Below are 24,151 nucleotides of genomic sequence, written 5' to 3'. Positions count from 1 at the left end.
AGCTATCCAACTGCTAACAGTGCTCCACTGTCTTCAGAGCAGTAACAGAGCCTTGCTCCTCACTCATCCAGTTTTCACCCAAAGATACATGCTGTTTTCACCCCAGCCTCAGGGCACTGAAAGTCTCTAGGACTCTGACTGCCTCTTCCAAAGAGTGATTTCTGCTGAGGTATTTGACAAGAAATAAGTTAGCATAGTACAGCAGGGCCAAAAGAAGTTCAACATTTAAACATTTATGTTCTAACATAAACATAGATAAAAATTTTTATGTATCTGTGAGTTGCTTCCTTCTCTCCTCACTTGAGACATTTTTTACATCACAAATGATGCAAATGGAATTTAGATCACTATTCCGCTTGTATAGCATCTAGTATCACTGATCCTGTCATTTTAAGCACTTGGATTTAATAGTTTTTAAGTCATAAGTTGGTAGAAGATAAAAGGTGGGGGTTTTTTTTAATTGAACTTTTGTCTACAGTATGCCATATTTATTTTCTGATACACTCTCAAATTTAATCTCATGAAGCTAAAAAATATAGCTTCCTCACCCTTAAAAAGATAGCTTGGAAGACTATTAAGAAATACCCTGGAAGCAGGTACAATATGAGAACACAAAGCAAGAACTGGAGCCCTTTAAGAATAAGCACTGTAGTCCTTTAAGAATAAGCTGTGCTGTACAATAGTTGTACCACGGCTGCCACAGTGGACAAAAGTGAAAAACATCACCAGTTTCCCATAAATAACCAAATATTTTCGGAGAAATTGTAAAAAGGATTAAGTTCAGCCTGCTATAATTTAAAGTAAGTTAGTTGTTTAGAACTGATTCCAAAGAACATGACAATATTAACAACTTGATTAATTACTTTTCTCTGAGTTCATGTTATATTTTCACTTCTAACATAATGAAAGATACATGAGAAAACTAACACAGTAGTAGGCACGTTCTCTAGCAGGATCAGCAGTGCTTTAAATGAAGAGAAACGATTTTTAGATGTATCTAGTGAACTGTGTAGCCTCAAATATTAGACTGTCCAATTAAAAAATTTTAAAAGGAAATGAGTCTCTGTGCTTCGTAAATACCTTAAATCCTCCGATGCAAAAGCCAGTCACCCCTTTAATACAGCCATTTCCCATACACCTTTAACACTTACATATCAAAATGTTTATACTATTGAAATGGCAGGTTTAGCTACCTTTTGATTTCTATTTTTCAAGATATCCTCATAATTTGACTGATGCTTTCTCTTCCCTACACTGGTATAAGGCTCTGCATTCTGTGTTCTTGGGACTGCCTGGCTTGAAATACAAATGGCAGCAACCAAATTGTCAGGAACAGCACACACCTGCACGGCACACTCAGACCAATCTGCATATTCCCTCTAGCGAAGACAGCAAGCACAATGTCCAAAATGAAAATAAGCAGACTGGTTAGACAGGTGACAGCTCCAATGCTTTCCAAACATTTCTACTTCATGACAGTTTGCCAAGCAAAGTAGCTTACAGCTCATGAGGGATTTACCAGAGAGATTACAGCAACTACAGCCAACGAGCAGCACCCTTTGCAGAGCACACATCCAACTTGATTAAGCCTGCATATAGCTCTGTCACTTGCTATAAGCCTTCCTGCTTATTTCAAGTTGTTAAGCAGAAACCACAATTCCTTAATGATATCCTTTCCCATAAGCAATGGCTGTAACAGTTACAGCAATGTCATTCAGCTCCTAACAAGACGAAAAATAATTCACGAGGGAGGTGGTAATCCTCAAGAAAAACTTTCCTAAAATGATGTATGCAATACTCTGTAAGGCTGAGAACACATTCATAAACATCCCATTTTTAAACTTGCTGAATTACTTGTCTTCAGATTCTGTATCTTTAAGTACAAGAGTAGCTTCTAGATTAATGCCACCCTTCTCCTCAGAAGCACAGTGACAGCAATGTGAAGAAGGAGGGCGTCTAATGCTAGGTGCTGTGTACACCTGTATGAGATTCTGCAGAAGTAGTAGAGAACTTGCAACATTTGTGCAAGTATACCCATGTGAACATTCACATGTGCAAGTTGATTGTCCACCAACTCATTAAATATTTCTCCACGTGTGTGCACATGTCATGTGTTTATATACACAGTTGGGGTGCCATACATTCAGTAATCTGATTCATTACAGTATTTCTGGTTAATGATCCATTTCATTATCTCTACAGTCTCTGCAGCATTAAGCAGAAAGCTGAGAATATATCAAAATGAAACCTGCCTTCTTCACAGAGATGTCTCCATCTCCCATGCAATGCTTAATTTTGAATATTATTTTTGCTTGCCTATTTCTTCTCAGGGACTTTCCATATCTTTATATTCCTAATCTGTTTTAAGAATCAAAAAGAGGATGTCCCTCTGATAAAAGCATGCACACATCCATCACCCTTATGAGGGCTATGTTTCCACTAGCTTGCAAAGTAGCCTCAAAAGATTTAAATAATGTACTTTGAAATGCAATTGTACAATCTGTTGTAATAATGATAACATTAGTGAGTACCTGAAAAGAACTTCACAAACAGAAGCTCTGTACTACAGGCAAGATTTATCTCAGCTAATTTCAGACACAGAAAATCAAGCGTTTAACTTAAATTAGATGGTTCATCTCCCCTTAATTAAGCAATAGATACACAAACTGCCAGAGGGTGAGTCATTCTACATTTACATAAACAACTCGGAAAAAATGAAGGAATTGCCCTCAAGAAGTATTTATCTCTGCCATCTGGGTAGAGTAGGAGCTCAGACTGGATGCCAACCTTTTAACTAGCTTTAATGAAGTAAGATGAATTCCACTCTGACTGGAGCCTCAAAGAATCACAGGATCATTAAGGCTGGACAAAACCTCCATGATCATTGAGTCCAACCTTTGACCAAACACCACCATACCAACTAAACCACAGCACAAAGTACCACGCTGAGTTGTTTCTTGAGCACTTCCAGAGATAGTAAATCCACTATCTACCCTGTTTAACCATCCTTTCAATGAAGAAATACTTCCTGATGGCTATCCTGAACTTTCCCTGGAGCAGCTTGAGACTCCTTTTGGCCTGTTGCTGGCTGCCTGGGAGAAGTTGCTGACGCCCACCTGGCTACATCCTCCTTTCAGGTAGCTGTAGAGAGTTGTCAGTTTTCAGCAGGACCTCCGTCCATTCCTAAACTGACAAATATAATTAATAGGGTTCTAATTTTCAATAAATACAAAAATTACAAGACAGAATTAACAATTTTCTTCAAACAATTTTTGTTCTGTGCTCCCCACGCTTTGTTGATTCTAAACGTCAATGATCTACAATGCAGTAAAAAAGTGCTAGGACTGTCTAGAACTTTTCTAATATTTTCCATTGGTCCCAAGCTATCTGCAGACAGGAAAAAGCAGTCCTAAAAAGCCTCTTGCCTGTGCTCCACATATTCTATTCATACTGACCATTAATCACACACACTTAGTCCTGACTTAACAGCAACATTCAGCTATCAGGACTATTACTGACCTCAGAAAGAAAGATTTCCTTCAACAACTACAGTATTTTAGGACAATGGTTCTATATAGACTGGACTCTTTTTAGTACACAGAATGACACAGAGAAAGCTGACATGAATTAGCTGACCACATTTCTACTGCCAGCAGTCATTTATGGGTGGGGCAGAAAGAGCCTCAATTTTAATCTTTAGAGCCATGACTGTGAACAATTCTCTCTGCAGAATTTATGAACTGTTTTACTTATCAGTATTTCCTCAGAGTTTTCACGCAGTCAGATTGATTACCCTTTCCTTATACTGTTTCTGCATACTCCAGTTTGGCTATACAGTGCATAAAATGGACATGAACTGCATACTGTACCATACAAGGAAATTAAAGGCAGTGACATGCCAATCATAGTTCTTAAATTTTTGTTCAAAATCATAACAGGGTATCACTTATAAGAAATATCTGAATGTCCAAATACTTCAGCAACATAGATAACCTAAATATTTGGGAATTTTTAATTAACCAAATCCCATAGGTCTTCTAAACAGATAGAATTTTAAAAATATTAAAAGGACACAGTTTTATTTTATTCTGTAAGAAGCACAGCTGTCATTAAACAATTCATTCTGAATGTTTTCAGTGCACAAAGAAGTAGAAGTTCCTCCTTTTCTTTCCTCTAAGTGCATGATTTCCCTGAATAAAAATCTCAGATTAAATGATTATCAAAAAATACCAGTCGGCTGACATAAAACTTCACAGGATACAAACATAGCCCAAACATTCCCAAAAATGAGACACAAAATTGTGGCTTGAAAATCTTACCTTGTGAAAATGTAAGAGGCTGTAAATTGTTTAACCACAACAAAATGGGATCATGTTCTTACTTCAGTGAACAAACAGAAAAACTCTCACTGATTTAAAGAACACAGCAAGTTCTAATTTCAGAAGGATTATTTTGTCATGTGTCTAGAATGAAGAGTTCAATGTGATGGAGCAAACAACAGACATCTTCCCAAAAGACATCACAAAGATGGTGGGAGAGCTGCAGAATCATACAAATATAGGGTAAGAGAATCTAGTCTGTTTGGAAACTGACACTGGAAGGAACTGGAGGGGGTAATGCAGCCTGGGAGAGGAATAGTGGAGGGACAGAGTAGAGCACCACCTGCCAGAGCCTGGCCTGTCACTGGCAGTGTGGGCTGCTGAGCTGCTGCTGAGTGCAGTGGTGCACTGACTGACACACTTGGTCTGAGCAGCACAGGGAATCAAGGCTTCTGCTGGGTTTGCCTGTTTCAGTATTGAACATATCAGTTAATGCTACAATTAATGACAAACAAAAAGGTATGCTCTACATCTCACTTTTTTGCACGTTACTATAAGCAGTAATTCTATGCTTTCTTTCAAAATTCTATACTTTCTTTGCCAAAAAGAGAACATATATGTCATGTGATGTATATGTAGATATATGTGCACATGTGTAACATCCATATGTGCATCTCTAAACCACCCTCCCCATTATTAAAAGAAATGTATAGACTACACTTTAAACTTTTGTAAATACACAGATAAATGTTAACAGGTATCTGTATATGAACACAAATACTCATCTCTGTATTTAATATGAACCATAGATTGAATATATATAGTGGTTTCACTCTATGTAGGATTCACTGCTGGTGCCAAAATGCTAAGGCTATGATTATTATCTATATGCTAAAAAATTAAATCTCATGGTGGCTTTAGAGGAGCTGTACTAATCTGTTCCATGAATTGCTGGTTTAACACTTTGAGTCATATCCAAGCTGTATCCTGCTACTCCAAAAATGTTGAGGCAAACCAATGCTTGCCACACTGAAACACTTTGAAAAGTATCCTAAAAGCAGCTGCAGAACAAAATTAATCACATGAGCACCAAAATTATTAGTTAAATAGCTGTTCTATAGAGCTTAACTGTTAAGAGCAAAACACCCAAGCTGCACTCAAAGGAAGACACTGTTGATCTCAAAGAAAAAAGCACTTTATAATAATGTTGCCTTACGTAGTTCTTAAGCATCCAATTTGAATTGTATCAAATATTAGTTGAAATATCATCATTCCTAAAGTCTAAATAAGAAAATCAAAGGTAGTTGTAGAAGAGTGCTGTTGCACTTGGAATTTCTTATTTTTGTATGTAAGGCTCTACTTAAATATTTCTGTTAAAATGTTTGAGCATTAAAAAGAAAAAAAAGTTATATAATCACACAGCTAGTGATAAATCCATGTTAATCTTACCAAGAAGCTCAGGAACTATCAATAATTTACACTTTGCCTCCTAGTGGATCTATGTAAAGTAATACCCCAGCCTTTTCCAAAATGATCCAAAATGTTTTGTTGCTTTGAAATGGTGGCAATTTTCATACAATGTAGAAAGCTTCTGCTCAACCTTCAGGTCAGGTTAACTACTGCATCCATGCAGAATTTTTTGAGAAATGGACTAAATTACAAATACAGGCTTACAATATGGCAGAAACCAAAATTCATCTATACCTTCCAAAAGACCAATATTTGGATATGACACTGATATGTGTCGCTTCATGAATATATGTAATATTTTTCTTGAATTAGTTAGGATAAAATAACTTTTTTATATTGAAATGGTGTTGTGAATCTTGTGTTATTCTGTGCAAAGGCTGCTGAGACCTTTAAAGACAAATATACATCTGAGTGAACATTATTTTGAAAATACTCACTTTATTGTCATACAAAATAAAATTTTTACTGCGAAGTGTTGTCGCTTAGACTGAAATGTAACTACTGTCAGTCTGTCTTTGTTAGCATTTATATAAGTATGTCACAATAAAATCTTACAACTTTACTCAAATAAATGAGACTATTATTTGTCCAGGGAAAAGAGAAAACATTTTCCATAGACAGAAATATGTCCATAATCCCCTTGCTTTTAGGAGGTCTAAGTTATCTAGTATCTATCTTGCTGATCTGAATCTCCTGTATAATATTATTTTTCTTTCCCCAAATCACCTTTAAATAATTTTTTTGAATGACACTATTCAATTCAACACAGCAAAAATCAGTGCATTGAGATTTGCATTCTCCCTTTTCTGAAAAGTTGCTTAATCAGCTCCCCTCAGTACTCTACATCTCTGTATCATGTCCACAAATAAGGCTGAATAACTCAGAAAAAATCCTGCACTGACTTGTTGGGGCCCTGGGAAAAAGCCTTGTTTTCATTTCCATACTTTTTTTTTATTCCCCACTCCCTTGTGCTAATAGCTTATCTTATAAACCAAAACTCTTTAGGCTGTGACTGACATAGCTGTCACACATGAGGAGAGTTGCTTTGCTCTCCTTCATGGGTAACACAAACACCAACCCATTCCCAGCACCCAGCTGCAGAAAACTTGTTCTTGCAAAAGAGAAGTCTGGATGTGAAAGTCCTGCAAATTAACCTGTATTAACCTCCCACACACATCTGGAGATGGCATCACCTGTGAACAGACTACTTGACTGTCAATCACTACAATAGTTTCTTTGTGGAGCAACCTATTTCTTAGGTTTCAGCTAATAATATAGAACCATACCAGTTTTCAGAGTGATACTGCAGCAAGGTAAATAAAATAGCAAAGATGCTGTTATTCTCTCCTTATTTTTCTCAGGATCACAAGGATATATAGCAAAAATTACAGGTTGTAAATAAAATGCCTTCTACTTCTGTCTTCTTATTACAAGCAGGAAAAAAGAATGGATACATTATTAGCCTGACAGACAGGAAGCTGAAAACATCAGTAGCAGATTAGGTTTTAAAAAAATCATTTTTCCATGATAATTAAAAGTAACTTAAATAACACTTTGAAAAGCAGCTAATTAGATTATTTCTTCAGTATTTAAAAAATAATCAATAAATAGTTAGTAGACAAGAAACAACTTCACTCTAAAAAATCCATTCATTTTTACCATTTCACATATGAGCTGATTTCAAGGAGGTACTTGATAGTAACCAAAATGAAACTAGATTGTGAATTCCCATGTGAGCTGCTCAGCCTTACTCCCTCAGAAGCATTTCAAAAGTAAATCTGAACCTGCAGCTCTCAAGCTTTCAGATTTGTGCTGCTCCTTCATGAGAAACAGATTCCTTCAGCTCTTCCTTCCAGCACTCTGTCTATGGCTGGTGAGCTGGCCAGCAATGATGAAAGTAGGCAGACTGCTCAGCTGAGGAAATTTCTAAACTCCTTTTGAACTTTTATTTGTTATTTCACATTCTTATTTAATGCCTATTTATTTCCACTACAGAGACAGCTTACAAAAAAAAGAGCCTGAAAAACAAAAACCAAACCAAAACAAAAATACTCCCCCTAAAAAAGGAACCAACTTGTTTACTGCATAAATGTGTTGCCAGGAAATCTCATTGTTGTAGCAGTGAGTAAAAATCCTGCACCCTGACTTATGTCTTACTCACCCCTAAATCACGTATGAGCCATGCAGCCTTTCCTGATTAATGAAAGTGGTCAAATGTTTTAGAACACTTGCTAGGAAGTCATCTTTCCGTGCATGGCCATGCTCATGACTAAGCTGTGACAGTTTTACTCATGCCCTGTAATTCAAATCCTGATGCACAACAGGAAGTTTTCAGTGCCAAATCTTTTGGAGCTTAACAAAACATCAACAAGATACACAGCCAGGTGTTAAAACTGTCATAGAGAGATAATTTGAAATAGAAAACACAAGAGAGAGCTGAACAACTATTTTTGTTCCAATTTGTTTTCAAATTTGCTGCAATTGGAGAGTTTCACCTGAAATGAAATATTTTGATCAACTGTTGAGAGATATATTGAAGGATGAAACGATTTCTGCTGAATTAAGATCATAAGGGCAGAGCAGGAAAGGAAGGTTTACAAGGAAAAAATATAACTAAAAAGATAAGTCAGACCAAATGTCATGCTGAAAGTAGGTTAGGACAATACTAATATTATACTTGGTCAAATTCTCTCATGTTTTATGCAGAGTTAGTACATTTAGTGGCTGGCACCTTCTCAGTTTATATATCCAGAAATATTATGATCCAGCTCTAACCACTTCAAAATTATGCTTCCCTTTGATTTGCTTATTTTCCAAGTTCTTTCAGCTTGGTTTACACAGAACATATACAAGAGCCATCAGAAATCTGCACATCTTACTTGAGGGAATTATCCCTTCACATTTACCAGACAAAACACTCTGCATTCTTTTTCTGAATTTTAAAGAAGTTATGCTATCTTTCAGCCAAGATTCTCTTGCCAATAAAAACAAAAAGGAAGGTTTGTGACCTTAAAAACATCATGGGCAAGCGAAGATTCACACAAAATAGTCCACTACTAGGTTTGAGAATAGATATATGCTTCCTCCTCTTCCAGCTTAATCCCCAAACACCCTCACTTGTCAAAAGGCTATTGTTAAGGCATGGGCCTCCTCCAAGACCACATCCTGTGAATCAGGTCAGAGTGAAACACAGAGCTGATTTAAATGAACTGCTCTTTGCGTGCCCTGTATGTAAGTGCAAGAAAAACTGTGTGTCAAAAAATAGCCCAGTGTACTAGACAAAAAGGGACAGTGGACCTAGACCAGAATGAACACTTTGTCAAAAAAATGAGCAGTTCTCATTTGTAATACTAAATACAAGTTTCTGCTACAAAGAAGCTAGGCAATGTACTGAAAGGCAGAAATTAGAACCCAAAAAAGCCATTTTTCTTCAAAACAGGCCTGCTTCACAAATACTTAGATTTTCTACATCATATTTAACAAGTCAGCATCCTATCAACATCATTACACACAGGACCATCGATGAGTGTTATGCTGCTTCACAGAGGGCACAAAATATTTTGCATCTTTAACAAATTGTGCTAGTCTATGCTAGCCCATAGACCAGTCTATGCTGGTTGGATACATCAAAATCAAGAGAATATGTCCTACTGGTGTAAAATTCAACCTCCAGCTCAAAGCTGGGCCCACACTTATGCTAGCTATTGACATTAAAATGATGACAAAGCCAAAACTGTCCTTATGAGGCAAGCAGGAAAAATAACTCATTATTTGGATGTTTCATTCTTAACTGATCCTTTAGAAAAGACAAAGGATAGGCTTGTGGTTAAATGTGGATATTGGGACTTGAGATATATATGACTTGAAATTCCTAGTCCTGCCACAAAGTCCCAGCCTGAGTGTGAGAAAATCATTAATTTTCCCTTTAATCTCTCCCTTCCTTCTGCACTATGAGGATTATGTTTTTCCCTTTCTCCCACAGTCCATATAATATAGCCATATATTCTACAGGGCTGGACTGACTCTTACACACATGCACACTACCTGTCATAATACGACATCAATCTAGTAAAAATTTCCAGGATCAAGGTAGGTTGAAATAAACAGAAAAATCAACAGAAAGATTATTTTTTGAGAGAAGAAATGCTTTTCAGTGCAACCAAACTCCCTAATCTTAGTGGCATCCCTCACTCAGTGGCATCACCTCCCATCATTTTGGGATGCTTTTGTCTTCTAGGAACCCCCTATAAAATGCAGCTACAATAAATATTCACTACAGTGCTCCTGAAGGGATTTTAAATTAAGGATTTTAAAATTCGTAAGGCCTCTATGTTCCTTGCTATAAAGAACTGAGTCCCCAAGAGTCACTCCACTGTCTCACAGGCTCTTGAGGCATGAGGATACTCCAAAACTGATATGTCAGAGAAATGAGTGTTTCCAAGCTTTCTGGGATCCAATAACACTCTACTGTTCCTGGTAAGTTCCAGGAAACTTACCAGGAACAATATTTCAGTGCAATATTCCTGGAAACACAAACACTCACACTGCACAATGGCAGTTTTTCTAAGGAAGTAAATCTGTCTCCAAAGAGAGTCCTTACATATCTATATCACCATGGGCCACAGTGCTGCCAGCTCAGGCTCCCAGGGAAGTATGGTTTCATTACCATGCACCTGAAGTCAGCTGAACCAAGGAATGACAGAAGAGAATGAGAAGACCATCACGGTTGTCACCAATTCTTTTGCACAACAAAGAATCGCTGCTAATAAGACTATGACTGGCAAGTGTACACATTGGGTTTTCCAGTGATGGAGATACTGTATTTTCCATAGGCAAAGTCCCTCTGTTTAACTACTATTATGGGTGGGAAGTTTTACTCCTGGGGTATAATATAAGCCCATAATTTTATCTAAATATGGAGACCACTTATCTCCATTTGTGTTTATGAAGAACACATTATCCCAGGGGACTGCAAGAGTGCTGCAGCAAGCAAATGTTGCTGGGTTCCTTCTGTGTACCACAGTTGTGCTGGTACATTCACAGTGCATCATCCTGCAGACACACTCCCATTTTTGAGGAAAGGATTTTTTATTGAATACCTGTTTGGTCATAAAATCCCCAAGCAGCTTCCCCAGGCACAAATGCAATACAAAAGGGTGTGATCATTTTCTGGTGATGTGTAATACTAACTCACAATGCACCAATTGATATGAAGTAGCCTGAGTTCTATGTTCTTATTTTGTAAGAGAAATAACATGAAAGCAGTAGAAATTTAGGCAGAGTTCTTAAGCTCAGGTTGATGAATACCCTCCTATCCATGATCCCAGTTACAAATTACATATGAGAAACATCATTCTAACTACACCCAATACAACTTGTTCACAAATACAAAATATTTAGGAGTTGATATTGTGTTCCTTTTCATTAATCTCAACTCTATGAAAATGTGCTTGATACAGATGATTAGACAACAAACATGTAACAGTGAAATTTAGTCCAGGCTCATACAGAATGAAGCTCTTAAATCAGTTATACTATAGTGCAGACAGATGGTACTGGATACATAAAGCACATTAAAGACACTGTTATCTGTTTGATAAAGAAATAATTCAGAGCACTAGACAAGAAGCTGAAATTGCTGACAATCTGAACTCCTGCCAACTGTCCTGGCTTCACTGGGGCTGTGTGAATTTTAAACACACATAGTCCCAGGTGTCCACAGCGCTGACTGAAATTTCTGGCAGCTAGTTCAATGCTTTTGATACACTGCTGGCTTCCCATCACTAGTGGTCACTATGGGGAGAAGACAGGCGGTTTCTGGCTGCTTCTGCTGCTCTTTCTGTTGCCTTGGCTGTAGTGCTGTAAATGAAACACTCGGCACAATGAGCAGCCTCTTTTCTTGCCAACCCACAAGGCAGATACCTCCAGGGCACTAGTGCTGAGAAAAGCAAGGGTATGACAAAATGGGGAAAGAAACTCATTTATTTATGTTCCCTAGATTCAATGTGTCAAGAAACTCTGAGGAGCTTGGCCCTCAGAGAGCAGACAAAAATGTATCCAAGAAATTGAAAAGTCAAAGAGATGTGTGATTGCAACAGATGTCTTACTTTGGAGAGATTTGGGGAATGGTGGGAAAGAGTCACATGAAACCTAAGTAAGTGGTGTGGAAGGGTTAGCTGAGGAAAGACAGAGATATGGAAGTCATTTATGGCACACATCTGGTATTCCAATGTGCACAGCACTCCCGTTGACGTGAACAGGAGCTCCACCCATGTATGAAAAACAAACATGTTTGTCTTGAGATCTATCTTTATAAAAATTTCTCCAAGCTTGGTGTCTTGTGATGGGCAGAATTTACCACATCACTGACAAACTACTTAAAATTGATGAGGGAAAAATGAGATGTTTCCATGCGCATTTTAACGACCTAGTGCAAAAGGGCTGGCTGAATGACAATAGAAGGCCTCAGAGTAAAACAGATGCAATGGTAAGATGCCAAATTAAAAGGACCTTAAGAGTCACTTCAACAGCTCCAGCACACGCTTTTGCCTAACCAGATCAAAGTATTTAGCTTGGTTTTGTGACACTGACAAAACCTGATTTATTTTAGATTACTTTAACAATGTTCACTTGCTACAACTAAGTCTTTTGGACCCCATTCTCTGTTGGACATGCTCCCCAGGTAGCACTGCTCTGTCCTGCTGATTTACTGGGGACTACTTCCGCAGCTTAATTGTTCAGATTTCTGTGCTCTGAAGTAGTTGTGTCTCTTTACTCAGGTGGACACATGGTATTCTTTGCCATTTCTTCCAGAAGGCTTTGCAGAAGATCAGTTTTCAGAGCTCCCCTAAGATCTTCCTGTATAAAAACTGAATTGTTTAATGAAGTTTGTGGGCTGGACCCCTGTGAGAGAGGTCACAAACAACTGTTTATTCATCCTCTGGATATCCATACTACTAGGCTCTTACCACAAGCCCCCACAACTGAGTTATCTAGCAAAGTTTTAGGTTTACATATGTGTACTGGATCAGCTGGGAAGGCTGACTAGCAGTTTCTGATAATGAACAGTGATACGAAAAATGCTGCGGGCAAGACAGGAAGACTTGATTAGGGGATACAGAGAAAAAATAAGTCATATTCAGTAGCCTGTAAAGATGTCTGCCAACAGGAAGGAAGAAGCAGATAAAGCAGACAGCAGCAGACAGATAGCACGAACAAAGAGAAACTGAAAACAAACCAAAAAAAAGACCCAAAAGAAATATGATAATACAACACTAAAGGAATTAATTAACTCAGAAAGAAGTCTAAAATCTTATCATCCAAGTCATAAAACCAAAACACTACAATTAATGTATCAGATTAATCTCAGAGAAAATTCACTGTAGAAGCATAAATGATGGTGCAGGGCACTTGAAAGAAGGAAGTGTAATGCTGGGAGGAAAACTTTGGGAACATAAAGCAGAGCACTGCAAGGATCAGCCTGAGGAAGCCAGACCAGAAGACCAGTGTGCCTAGCAGGGGTTGCTGACTCCCAGCAGCTGCACAGCTTTGTGCTGGAGGGGACTCCTGGCAACACACTTGTGACTGCACCGTCAAATGTGTGTGAATAGCTGAAATCAATCACACTTTCAGGTGACCTGGAGTAAAACACTGTTGCATTTTGCTACAGGTCAATATTACAGAGTCACTGAAGGGAGTGTCCTGTAGTCCAACCCCCTTACTAAAGGAGGTTCACCTAAAACAGGTTGCACAGGATTGCACCTATACAGGTTTTGAAAGTCTGCAGAGAATAAGACTTCACAACTTCTCTGGACAGCCTGTTCCACTGCTCTGTCATTCTCAAAGTAAAGAATTTTTTCCTTGAAATTCAATGGGAATTCCTGTGCTTCAGATTGTGGCCTTTGATCCTTGCCCTGTTTCTAGGCACAACTGAACAGTCTGGCCCCAGCCTCTCAACACCCACCCTTAAAATAATACAGTGCAGAGATAGGATTCAGTGACCAAATAAGTTGGTTTTGAAAATAAATTCTTTCTTCATTCCTATAGTTTTAAGTCATTGCTTAATTTACCTTTCTACAATATCAATGGATATTTTTTCACTTTGTTACTGTTTAGTGGCTCAAAAGCAACCTACTGTGATCTGATGAATAATTTTGCAAGCAGTATAAAAATGGTGGTAAAGAAATAAAAATAATACTATACCCACAGAGTAGAAAAATATTAGAAAATATAGTGGTGATTTTGGTGATGGTTTTGCATAAAAACAGTCAACATCTGCTTCAAAGACAGCCAGCATTTCACCTCATGAATCCAGCAGCTGGACTCTGTTCCTGTGTACATATATAGGAATAAACTTTTGTCTATATGATACTCAGGGAAAAAGAATGTGCTCTGAATACTTGTGTTCAAATATTTTGCATGACTATTCACAGCATAAAGTGTTTATGCAGTCAGCCTAAACATTAGTGGGTTTAGCAAGAAAGCAGATGGACCTGTTTTATGAGACTTAGGTACTAAAGCACAAATTATGAAAATCTTGAACAAAAGTGCATTTGAATAAACTATACACAGAATAATTTAAATCATTAGCAACTAATTATTTGCTTTCGTAAGCTTAACTAAGTTCTATACAATTAAGAAAAAAGGTGAACATAATCACTTCAAACTTTTTCTACCACAGTTTTTATGACAATATAACTTTTATTAAACCTCAAACTTCATCATGTCCACAAACAAAAAAGCAACCAAGACTACATGAGCAAGTGCAACAAAACCATATGAAATGAGAGAAACAGCAAGGGAAAAGAGAACTGATGTTTGCTGCTGTATTCCCAACCAGCCTTGGCCTTCTGAGAATGCCAACACAAGTGTTGACAAAATTCTCAAACAATCAGGTTTGGTGAGAGTGAAGTTCGTAGAGGAAACAGCTGTATGGCAATGACCTACTGTATTGACATGTATAACCCAAATTTATTTTAGAATTCTTAGCACTTAATAGATAGCAACAGGATACGTCAGAGTGACTACACATGTCAATCTCAGTGCCTTGCAGGTCACAAGGAAAAACTACACATGTCAATCTCAGTGCCTTGCAGACGGGATGGGAAATCTTGTGACCTGCAGTGCAGCAAATGTAAAACACCAAAGCAAGCAATGCAAAAGGCACTGCTTTCAGCAGACAAGAGCAAAAGTTAACCAGGTGATGAATGCATGTGTTCCATTGTCTTTTGCAGATAGAGATCCATATTGTTTCCCTCAAAAATCAGTGCTGCCTTATACGCAACTTAAGCACACAAGAAATATGTTAGTCAGATTTGATTCGCAGTTGGAAACTCAGACTAGGTATTCAATACATTTTGATCAAAAAACCTTTTATCTGACCATTTTTATAGCTACACAGTCCCAATGTACAGCATTGCCTACAACAATCACACAGAGATATCACATGGATTAATGTGTTTGCTAACAAAAGGTCTATTGAAATCAGCACTTAGAAATGGTCAAGCTTTGGGACAACGCAACCTGTAATGCAGAACTTGCATCTGCTCAGCAAACCTGAAGAGACATTAACTCTATCAGCTCCCTCAGATCTCTGCTTAGAACTACTGTTTAAATAACCTACACATACTTCTGAGCCTACTCAGGTGGCATGGATCACCATCACTGATGAAGAAAACAACATTAATACTTTTAGGCTGATAATTTGAAGCTTACTTCAAAAAAGTAAGAAAAGCATTGAAATAATGTTGTATTCATAAATACCCATCCACTTTACAGTCCAAACCCCTTTGGCAGAAAGATTTCATGAAACTTGCTTAAAAAGTGAGTAATAGAGCATCTTTTAAAAAATGTACCAGGAAGAAAATAGAGTAAAGAGCTGCCAACTAATCTTTACAGGGAATGTCAGACTTATAATGGGGTAACACAGAAAGGCTTCTGAAATTAGTAACTTTTTGAATGTTCAGCACTTCTATAAATCCAGGTGGCTGAGGGAAGTTTTCAGACCATCATGTGCACAGTCTGCTCTTACTTTTTATGGATCATCTAGAACTGCTCAGCAGCCTGCGTTGACAGCATACATAGAGAAGCATACATACACAGCATACATGTCATGGCTGGTAGGCTGATTTTAGGAAGTTGGTTTGCTTTTTGTTCTTTAGAAAAACAGCCTCTGAGATGACACATATTATCAAACCAATGAAATGGCAAATTGGTATCACAGTTTGTGTCCATCCAGGCTGTTATTTTACTCACTGGACGTTCAGCAGAGTTCAGGACCAGATGCCTTGGAAGGCTATGACTCCCAATTGGTCTCACACTAATTACAAATAGCTCCCAAGTGGTTTAAATACTGAAGGCAAGATGCTTTATATCTTTCTCCACACTTTTATAAGTAAACAAGAAACACTTCTCAGCAGCCAACATAACCTTTTGCTTTTTCATGGAAAACAGTATTTGCTAATCTAATTTACTTTCCATGGCCTATCCAGTAAGGAACACAATTAGAAAACAAGCAAAGAATATTTTCTATAAAAATAAGTAAACAAGCAAGAATTGCATTGTGTTGAAAAATTATTATCTTCAAACTTATCTTCATACTCACATTCTAGAGAACAGGCTGTTCATCACTTGTGGTTATCAAGAGATGAAGAGTCTGCTCTTTTATTTACATTTCTGTATAGGATATCTGATACCAATGCATCATCTCTGGGAGACAGGGAGATGTGACACAGAAAACTCCAGGGAAAAGTTAAGTGGCATGACCAAAATCTCATGTGTAAATATGTGGCAAGGTTTAAAAAGGAAACCAAATGCTCAGAATCCCAACCCTATGCTTTAACCACAAAACCAACTTTCTTCACTAAAATTGAATTAACCCAGTAACTAAAAACAAAGAAAAAACAAGTACATATGTGCATCTTGCCACTGTAACAACTCCAAGTTGTTACACAGTTTAAGTGTTCTCAAACTAACTAAGATACAATTAAAAATATACACAATTCCAGGGTGGTAATCAGTTCCACAAACCAAGAGCACTAGAAAAGCAAGAGGAAGTAGCCTCACAGCTTGCAGAAGCTGTGTAAACCACACAAGCAGGCATAATGTACTGACTGAAGATTTACAGAAATATATGCTGCTGACAAGAAGGGACTCAGTACTCATGTACAAAGCATGAAAAATGTTTTCAACTACAACAGAAAGCCTACTTGAAAACCAAGAAAAAGTGTTTCTAAAAGTTAATTAGGACTCAAAAATAATCCCCTTACTAAAGAAAAAAAATCCTCAGTAGTCTAAAAAATATTGTGGCACCCTACTTCAGATAATCAAATTTTTTAAAATCACAATGAATTTGGGCTAGATAGGGGCTAGGAAGAAGCTATTTTCCAGAGGAGAAAAGCACAAGTACTTTTCACTGAGAAGCTGTTTTTCTGGTTCAGCAGTTCTGCAGCAAGAATAGCCAGATCATTTGAAAATTGTAAAGAAAATCAATTGCATGTTTTTATTTTAAAAGAGCCTCCCTGTGGGAATAGGTGTGGGCGTGAGATCTCTTTTTAAATTTCATAATATAACAAAGTTGCCAAGATATTTTTTTTAAATACTCTGTTTACTGGGTGCCAGAATGATTTTTCTCTCCTTATGATTCTACTGATCCTTATCAAAATTCATCTGTGAAGTGAATAACACTAACATTTAAAAACAGAGTATTTATTCAGACAGCAGCACTGAGCAAAACAAATTTTCAAGGCTGCTATGGGAGTTCAGTGATGACAGTAAAAGTCTATTTACTCATTCACCCCGAAGTTCTGCATGCAGAAAGTTTGTATCAAAGTTTTTTTTAAAGCAAATAATTTTTTTTATCATTGAGTTCCACAGATAAAGTTTACAACTAACCTTGCTATCTTCAATCTCCTGGGTTTTTCCTGGAAGCGTTTTCCTCTCTCCAAAATCACAGGTTGACTTTAACGTAAGCTGACAGGAAAGCATGGAGCTCTCTGCCCCAGTAAGCTCCAAGGACTTTGGTGAGTACTTCTGTGAGCCGGCGGGGCCAAGGTTGGGTATCGGGAGGGCAGTGTGGATGGGCTTTGACCCTACGGCTGGCTGCCTCAGCTTGGAGGCAACCCCAAGCACAGGCATGGCTTCTATAAAAGTATCTTCCTTCTGCCAAAGAAAATGCTCCTGACCTCAGTCTGGTAGGCTCCAGCTTCAGCAATTTCAGAGCAAATGCTTTAAACAAAAGTAGCAGTCATCTTTTCAAAAAGTCTTAAAACAATAATATTGCGAGTTTCACAAGGAAGCAGAATTTTCCCTTCATCTCTCCCCTTCTCCCTCGCAGCACTCACACGCACTGCTCAGTGAGTCAGTGGCTCTGTAAGACTAAACGCTCCTTTGGGGCGTGAACTTTTCGTGAAGGTAACTGCCACAGAGCTGCCTGTCTGGGATTAAAGAACTCATAAATTCGCTTTCTCTTCTTCCTAGAGCATTCCAGGTCTGTGCATTAAGTGAATGAAGGATGGGAGAAAATGAGAGAGAAAAGAGAGGAAACCTCCCCGTACTCCAACTGTCAAAACAGCTCAGAGACCACAACACTGGAAGCAGAGACCTCTTCCTGACTACATAAATAACCAGCCCACATCTTAAAAAAAAACAAACCTCTTTTTTTTTTTTTTTCTGTTTAAGGGAAAAAAAAGGACCTGAGTAGTGGCCAAAGCAAACAGCTGTTGGACGAGTTTTCATCCCGGAAATAATCTCAGCAATGAAGCTGTTTGTCTGATTCCTGGCTATTTTTCACTGCTGACAACCATGAGCTACGGTGTTTCATTCTCTGTTCCTCCCGTGAAATCAGGTTAAAATCGTGCAAGAGCGTGGCTAGAAACAGACGCTGAATCACACTGTGGGTAGCGTCTGTCTGTGCTATGAAAAATCCATACAAAAACAGAGCAGGATATAGGAGAATTGCAAGCATTGTTAGAAAATTTAGTCAATACAGCTTTCAGAGGTTTTGTTTTTTTTTCTTTCTTTCTTGCTGGTGGTATTAACGTCATCTATTCAATGTTAACACTTCCCTTTCTAGAAACATTGAAAGCTCCACGAAGTCCATGTCCAACGCATCATTTCTGCTTGTTGCTCACAGAAATATTCTTTCTGGCAACCTCAAATCCTTGCACATAGAAATACAAGTCAGGCAGGCAGAGCAGGCTCCAAAATGAGTCATGATGGACAGTCCAAATTGTTGAGCAGCATAAACACTTACTTAAAAGAACAACTGTAAATTCCTTTGAGATTCTGTAGCAGGGGAAACCCTTTTAAACTGACATGAGGAAAAAACCTGTGCAGAAACATCACACCACTCAACTCCTATGGGGTTTCATCACCCAGCATTATAGACATGGGGGTTTTTTTATGTCTTCCAAAATAAAACATAAGATGACTTGACTTATTCTGCCCCAATATACTACATGGTATTAACTATACCTTCCTTGAACACTATGTACTATTACCACCACAGATAAAAGCAGAAGAGAAAATAAGAGCCCTCTGGACTTTTATGTTTTCAAAACAAGCACGACAAAAGTATAAAAAAAGCATTGAAAATAAAGTAAACGAGAAGCAGACTAAAAAGATATTAAATCACGCTTTAAAATTATTTTGCAGAACAAACATGTGAGACCTGCAGTATTGTCCTCTGTCATTCATTTACAAAGATCACACTGACACAGTAAAATTTAGCTCTCTGTATTGACTTACAAACTACTCCATTCTTGTTTGTAGTTCGTAGGAGTGAATTTAACCTGTGGTGGTAATCTCCTGAGTTTTGAAGAGAGAATACAGAGAATCAGCAAACACATTTCAGCATCCTCTGCTACAATAAATGCAATGGGGTTTGTGCAAGAATGCACTGATAGAGCTGCTCTGCATTTTAGACAAGTTCAGCCCACAGGAAACGTTAATTTGCTCCAATGATTGGAATATTCTTGTTCAGTGTGATATTTCAGCTCTTCTGCAGAGCAAAGGGGAAGAAAGCTCCTTGTGCAGTCTGCATTTGTTTTCCAGCATTATAAAGCACTAAGGCTGTGTAAGGAATTTAGATTTCTCAGGCACAACTGTTAACAGTTAACACTTCAGAAAATGCACATATGCAAAGACTGAAGTGGACCACAGGAAAAGAGGGATTTATCTCTTGCAAGGTTTGAGAAGATGAAAAATCCTCATGAGAACTGTTACCCAATGATCAAGACAAAGAATAAACTACAGCCATGAGACAGATACTTTCTTTAAAAGAGCTTTGCCAAAAGAATGTAATTTAATCTTATTACTTCCCGGGGTTATAATTTTACAAAGTAATGCACTTTGGTAATCTTGCTGATCTTCTTTTGAATATGAATGATGAGGTCATGATACCCACAGTCTCTTTTGCAACCCATTTTCCCAGCACAGAAACCCTGAAAGTAATAAGTAAGCAAACTTACTAGGAGTCATCTGTAATACATAACCAACAGGATTTGGAAACAATGATGTGAGGCTGGTGTTACTGCTACTCTTTTGAAATAATTTTTCATTATATGTTGACTTTAAAGCTAGTACCAGCTCAGGGCCATCAGCTTCAGAACCCCATCTACCTAGAATTTGTACCATGATAAAACACAGAAGTGCTTCTGATGTGTTGAAGATGCGAAGAAGAGCATGCACAATTCTTTGCAGGAATCATGAAAAATAATGGAGAAAAACAATTTTACTCTGTAAGTAAAAATGCAGCTACAAGCCTTGTCTTCCTTTTCTTGTTTTCTCTAATTCTAAGAAAAAGATAAATAAACAAACATCTGCTACTCTTTGAAATCAGTTTTTGCTGGAAAGTCCTTGTGTACCTCATGGTGAATGTGGGTTTTATGAAAGCTATCTTGGGGGAAAGAATATTTAACAACTAAGCTTCAGTACTGTTTTCCACACAAACAGGAAAGTATAGGATAAAGCATCTGTGGACAACATACACAAACTGTAACCAGATGCAGGTGCTGGTGGGATCACTCTGCAGGCAGAAGGTGTCCGAAGATTCTGTAAGGGAAGGAATTGTGGGGAAAGGGCAAAGTTGGAAGCTGCAAAGAAGGGCACATTGTCAGGCATCAAGCTGACCATGTGAGTTTGGTAGTATTTTCCTCAGTATCTCTGTAGTGGAAAGCTAAGTGACTGCCAAGCAAGGCAGACAGGGAGAACCTAAAATCAAAATGAGGATGATTTAGATATGTGTGAATAATGTCCAAACAGAAAAAAAGGCATATATGTGAGAAATAGGAGTGGAGAAGGCTATAACCTGTAGTTACATGAAATCAAACACAACACTCTGGCGATATGTGTGAATAATGTCCAAACAGAAAAAAAAGGCATATATGTGAGAAATAGGGGTGGAGAAGGCTATAACCTGTAGTTCCATGAAATCAAACACAACACTCTGGTATGAGGGTCAAAAGTATTACAGTCAGGATAGAGAAAGCAGTGAGTAAAAAAATATGACTGACAGAAATAAGGGACACACATATTCACTTGGTTCCACTAAACTGATATATCTCTATGCAGAGAAACAGGTCAGGCTGAGCATTGTTCAGAGAGGAACTATAGGTTTATAACTTATCCTCTTAGACTTTAGAGTAGACATCCTCCAGCCAGGCAGGTAGGGGACATTATCTGGATTCAGGACTCAGGAGGATGAACACAGATCATGACTGAAGTCCTGGCACAAGGGAAATGATGTGCAGGAAAGTCTGGAGAGTTACAAGGAAGCTAGAAGAAAACTGAGTTGTGGGAAAAAATAGAGGGCAACATTTCAGTTGGGATGCTAGGTAAGAAGATAAAAGTGTAAAGAGGAACCAAAAAAATAGGAAAACAGAGCAAAGGTCAAAACACAATCTTTAGTAGTTCTGTCAATGGCAGTGGCAGTTCCAGCGATATGTTAAAGGTAAGGCCATTGTTTTAGCTGATAAAATAGTGACAATTTGGCTGTAAAGCATGACTGTGTCACACAATCCATTTTTACAGATAGATTATATTAATGAGCTGTACCTCAAAATAAGACAGCATGTATGCATCCAGTATAATAGTCCCCACATCCTAAAAGAAAAAGTAATATTTATTTCAAATAGCAAGAGCTGACACACCTGAAGTCTAAAACACTTCATAAAAGAAGGTATCAGTCACTTGTAATGTTATGGTGAATTTTTGTTCTCAGGACTGAAAAATAATTGTTCACAGCACAACACCTCAGCATATATTCCCTTTCCTTCATTGAGTCTGATACCAGTAGAAATCCCATGAAGGTTGCTCCCCTTCTGCACCCCCAGCCCTCAGACAAACTGTTCGCATGAACTGAACAGACAGCTGGCAGTGTGTCCCAGAGCACAGGAAATATCAAGAGAGGGGACACCTGCCTCAAAAGTGGAGCCAAGATATTTGTTTGCTCCTTCTGCTCTATGATCTTCAACAAGGAAGCTGTTGCATGTGTAGAGGGTCAAACAGGAAATGTCAGGGGTCCAGAGACTGCAGAGCTCTGTTCTGAGCTGTTTCCCCACTTCATCCCACTGGGGTAGCAGCTGTGTATAGAGTTTATGTGAGCCAGGCCAACTTTGGAGTGAGCCCATACAATCTCAAGATTCTGTGCTCACTGATTTCAGGTTGAACAGAAAATTTTCCCCAGCTGCAGATGGACAACTCTTGAAAAGGCAGCCAATGGTTCTAAAATACTGAAGGTACCTGAAGCAAGATTATTTATTTATTTCCTCCAGATAAGACAGGTTTAAGCTTTAAAAATGCAGATAAGATGCACACCACATGTCTGTTTGGTGTAACAAAATATGTTCAACCTGTCAGATTCTGATGAGACAAATCCTTCAGCTCTGACTCATGGTCACAGCATAATTCTATGGACATTATTTTTGTTATTACAAAAATCAGGTGAAACCATTAGTCTCAAGGCAAGACATTTAACAAGTATTTAATCCTATCTGCAAGTATGTAATGCTACTGAGTAAGCTGATGTTGTTTTTCTTAACAGTTTTGTATTTCAAAAGATATATAATCCAAAGCCCAGTTACACTCACAGAAAAAGGTGCATCCGGCTTCCTAAAGGAAATCCTTCTGCTTTGGCTGAATGTTTGAGGAAGTTTTTCAAAGAGGACAACTTTTAAATAAGGATATAGTTTTATCGTCTGAACAATTTGGCCTTTCAAAACTCAGACAGGAGTTTAAGGATTTGAAACCAGTAACTGATAAAGTGATCAGTTCTTCTATAATTCATTCATGCTGTATGTCTACAGCATCTTCCACCAGACAGTTTCAAACCTTTATGTGTAATTCACTACCATACCACCCTGCGAAGTACGTAAGGTGTATTAAAATATTGTCAGGTGGAACCATGGGGCTAAATGACCTTCCCAGGTCCATATGGGGCTTCAGTACTTTCTTTCTTAAGTAGTGGGGTTTTTTTCTAATTCTAAATCTGTGTAGGTTAAAAATTACAGGGTTTTTTCTTTGTTGTCCACTCTATTTAATCATGAAGTATTTGGCTTAAAGGAATTGAGCTTAAAGACTATAGGATTGCAAAACATAAACTAAAATTTTATGAGGATAAGAAAGAACTGATGGCAACTGAACACACTATGTAAGTATTTACATACTGATCTACTGGCTAGACCACACAGCCAGCTGGAAAAGCTTAATGAAAGGATCAGCTTTTCTCTTTGGGAGGTGGAAGAGGAAAAGGGAAAGAAAAGGATATTCTGTTTGTTCATTTCTAAGCAAATGACCCAAACAACAAATGCTGAAGATTCTCAAAGTTGACGCTAACTGCAGCTAACAAGGAAATATTCCCATAATCACCACAAACTGTTCAGAAATCTAACAGTCATCCTAAGGATTGAAGTGACAGCTTTTCTATTTTTTTTTCCTCATTTCTTGTTTTCTCATTTACAAAGCCTCTCAGGACACAGTCACAGCAGGTACATTGGCTTCTCCAGTATCATCCTGGACACTGACAGGTATCTTCACCTTTCTCCATTTCTGCTCTCCTCCAATTTTGTCTTCTTTTCCTCTGAAAGGATTTCTGGTTTTGTATCAGTTTTGGTGGGCCCTGGTGAGTTATGATTTCTACTGCTTGCCCTACATTTTTCTGTCCTAGAATACATTACTTCAGTGCTGCATTGTCAAAGAGTATTTCTCCCACTTATCAGGGTAATTTAGAGCTTCAGCTCTTTACAGAATTGCTGGAGAAATGTCTAAGGTAGATACAACAAAACCAGACATTTATAGACTCTTAAGTGATAACATTAGTTTCAGTGAAAGTGTTGAGGTACAGAATTCCTAGCCTGTTTTTAATA

The 24,151-nt window shown here is 38.0% G+C and overlaps 1 protein-coding gene across 5 annotated transcripts in view; it reads right to left on the bottom strand.

The window, feature by feature from the left end:
* Positions 1 to 24,151, bottom strand: part of NAV3 (neuron navigator 3) — a 509,399-nt gene that overhangs the window by 235,918 nt on the left and 249,330 nt on the right. For 4 of the 5 annotated variants that reach the window (XM_039704092.1, XM_039704094.1, XM_039704097.1 and 1 more), the window contains exon 1: positions 17,682 to 18,327. The exons of the other annotated variant lie outside the window; for it this stretch is intronic. In XM_039704092.1, coding sequence (XP_039560026.1) covers positions 17,682 to 17,924 — 243 coding nt within the window. In that variant the 5' untranslated portion in view covers positions 17,925 to 18,327. Of the gene's footprint in view, positions 1 to 17,681; positions 18,328 to 24,151 lie in introns of those variants that run through there. 5 annotated transcript variants of the gene reach the window in all.

This window comes from Passer montanus, unplaced genomic scaffold, assembly GCF_014805655.1.
Source record: "Passer montanus isolate IOZ18808 unplaced genomic scaffold, ASM1480565v1 scaffold17, whole genome shotgun sequence".
Lineage (NCBI taxonomy): Eukaryota > Metazoa > Chordata > Aves > Passeriformes > Passeridae > Passer > Passer montanus.
The sequence above is the reverse complement of the archived record's forward strand: the minus strand, read 5'-3'. Positions and strand labels throughout refer to the sequence as shown.